Source organism: Etheostoma cragini, chromosome 16 (genome assembly GCF_013103735.1).
Source record: "Etheostoma cragini isolate CJK2018 chromosome 16, CSU_Ecrag_1.0, whole genome shotgun sequence".
Lineage (NCBI taxonomy): Eukaryota > Metazoa > Chordata > Actinopteri > Perciformes > Percidae > Etheostoma > Etheostoma cragini.
Genome location: NC_048422.1, coordinates 23,183,546 through 23,186,229, shown reverse-complemented (window position 1 = coordinate 23,186,229; position 2,684 = coordinate 23,183,546). Strand labels below are relative to the sequence as shown.

Genomic DNA, 2,684 nt, shown 5'->3' with positions numbered 1-2,684 from the left:
GCAGTCGCATGTTAAACACAACCAGCAGTCACACGATAAAAACAACCAGCAGTCGCATGTTAAACACAACCAGCAGTCGCATGTTAAACAACCAGCAGTCACACGATAAAAACAACCAGCAGTCACATGTTAAACACAACCAGCAGTCCCATGTTAAAAACAACCAGCAGTCACATGTTTAAAACTAATCTTCTTGAGGGTGGAAAGCGCCTATCGATCCACATCCAGATTTTCAGAAGACACCACGAGGGTTAACTGGTCGTTAAGTCTTGCCAGTCCTTAGGGAGTTGGATGGGGAACCGGATGGACGCCGGTTCAAGTCCCCGTCCGGACCAAAATACGGAGCGTGGATCGGATCCTGCAGAGGTGCCAGTTCACTACTTGGCCTTGAGCAAGGCACCAACCCCAAACTGCTTAGGGCGCAGCACCCTCACTCTGATGTCTCTCCATTAGTGTGTATAGCACGTATAGGTCCTGGGCAGGGGTGTGTGTGTGTGTGTGTGTGTGTGTGTGTGTGTGTGTGTATTTCAAGCCTGTGTCTAATGTGTGTGCAACTGTACTAAGAGTGAAAAATGTGAATTTTGCCTCACAGGATAAATGAAGGCATGTCTTCTTCTTCTTCAGTAATATTGAAGACGTCGTCTTCTTCCGTAACATTCAAGACATGTCGTCTTCTTCTTCTTCAGTAATATTGAAGGCATATCTTCTTCTTCTTCTTCAGTAACATTCATTGATATTTAAACCAATGTGTTGGTTTCATACAGCCAATCAGCTTGAGCTCAGTGAATCTTTTTAAATTGAGCATATAGAATAAACCAAACATGTTTACTGTATTATCATCATCATCATCATCATCATCATCAGGACTTACTCTCTGGTCTCTGAGTCGTAGGGAGGTGGACTCCCATTGGGCCTGGAGGACATGACTGCTGATCCACTCGGTGCTGCTCTGTGAGAATAATCTGCAACAACATTTATACGGTTAGCAATTATTTACTTCATAAAATAGATTTAAAATGGAAATAGATAAAAAAAATGACATTATGAAAGATAACTCCTAAACTTAAAGACAGCAGGTACGTTTACTACGACATAGGTTGACTGACACAAATGTGTAGAGAGGAGCTGGGACCACAGGTTCAACCGATTAATCGATTATAATAAACAGTTGCCCGTTATTTCTCTGTCAATTACCAAATCGTCCAGTCCTTTACATTTTATTTTAACTTACACTACAACATAATAACACGCTGGGAGCTTTTAAACGGACATTTTCCCCTTTAGGTTCGGCGGTGGCTGGAAACTGGCTCAAAGGGAAACGTCTCGCCACTTTATTTAACGTTTTTAAAACCCAAACACTTCCTGTTTAAAGGAAAATAAAATGACAGCCTACACATTCAACCATTTGTAGGTTTAATTCTAACAATTACGCACCTTTAAGGCCCTTTAACGCGTAATTTTGGCAACACAGTAGAGATGTTGAGGAGATATCCTCAGTGATTTAAAGTGGTTGCCACAGGTAACTCGTTATTAACGATTTAAAACCATGCCATGAAACAAGCGCCTGGTGCTAATAAAACAAAGTGAAGGGACACACTCACCTGTCTCTTTGTCTCTGCTGCACCTGAAACGTCTCAACTGAAACTGCTGCTGCTGATAAACAATCCAGGCCACACCTTGGGGAGCGATGCAGCTCTCGGTCCGTCTAGCCCCGCCCCCCCAACAGGTGTCACGTTACCTGACTGAACCGGAAATTCTGTCTTGGAAATACCTCGAGATGCTTCCGTAAATGTAGTAGGTAAGTAAGTAGGTAGTTAGGTAGGTACAGTGGCTTGAGAAAGTTTACACACTCATGCTAAAATTGACTAAAAGGAGGAATAAAAAAAAAAACATCTTTTGGAAATTGATCATAATGCCTTAATACAAAATATTTTGGAAAATCCAACCTTTAAGGACACCAATTTTCTTTTGAATGAATAATGTGGGCTATTAAATAAAAATAAATAAAGACATGTTCTCCCTTAAAATGCAGAGGAAATAAATATACACCCCCCTATGTTAAATTCCCATAGAAGAAAGCAGATTTTTATTATTAAAGGCAAGTTATCTCATGGATCAGGAGACTATTCATCCTGATAAAGTTCCCTCGGCCTTTGGAATTAAAATACACGTTTATTTATTTATGATACATTATTCATTCATAAAGAAAATCTGTCCTTAGAAGGTTGGATTTTCCTATATTTTTTTAATTAAGGCATTAAGATCAATTTCCAAAAGATGTTTTTTTGATCCTCTTTTTAGTAAACTTTCTCTGTGCAGAGTGTGTGTGTGTGTGTGTGTGTGTCAGCATTAATCAATCAGGAAAGAGAGATAACGTGCTTTTCCATCTCATCAGGACATGTCCTTACATTAAGGTGTCCTGAAACGTGTCCATAGTAAAAGCAGCACTTTTTCACAGTTAAAAAAGCTGAAAACAAAGGAGTATTTGTTTTTGCAGTGACTTGAACAAGTGACCCTACTCACTTATTTATCTCTGGAGTTTCTCCATCTTTATTCTTCTGACTTTAACACAACACCCTGGATGGTTCTTCTTACCTTCTCCAGTTAAAGAGACGGCTGCCTGCCGATAAAGGAATAAAGGAAGATCCCAGAGCAGAAGCAAAACTGTGTTCTTGAGGCAGAAA

General features: G+C 40.1%; 1 protein-coding gene across 1 annotated transcript in view; it reads right to left on the bottom strand.

The window, feature by feature from the left end:
* oclna (occludin a) overlaps positions 1-1,827 on the bottom strand; it is a 13,956-nt gene extending 12,129 nt beyond the window's left edge. Inside the window, exons 1-2 of the mRNA XM_034896137.1 lie at positions 1,602-1,827; positions 872-962 (exon numbers count right to left, since the gene is read on the bottom strand). Of these exons, the coding sequence (XP_034752028.1) occupies positions 872-924 (53 nt within the window). The 5' untranslated portion in view covers positions 925-962; positions 1,602-1,827. The remainder of the gene's footprint in view (positions 1-871; positions 963-1,601) is intronic.
* Between the last annotated feature and the right edge of the window lie 857 nt (positions 1,828-2,684).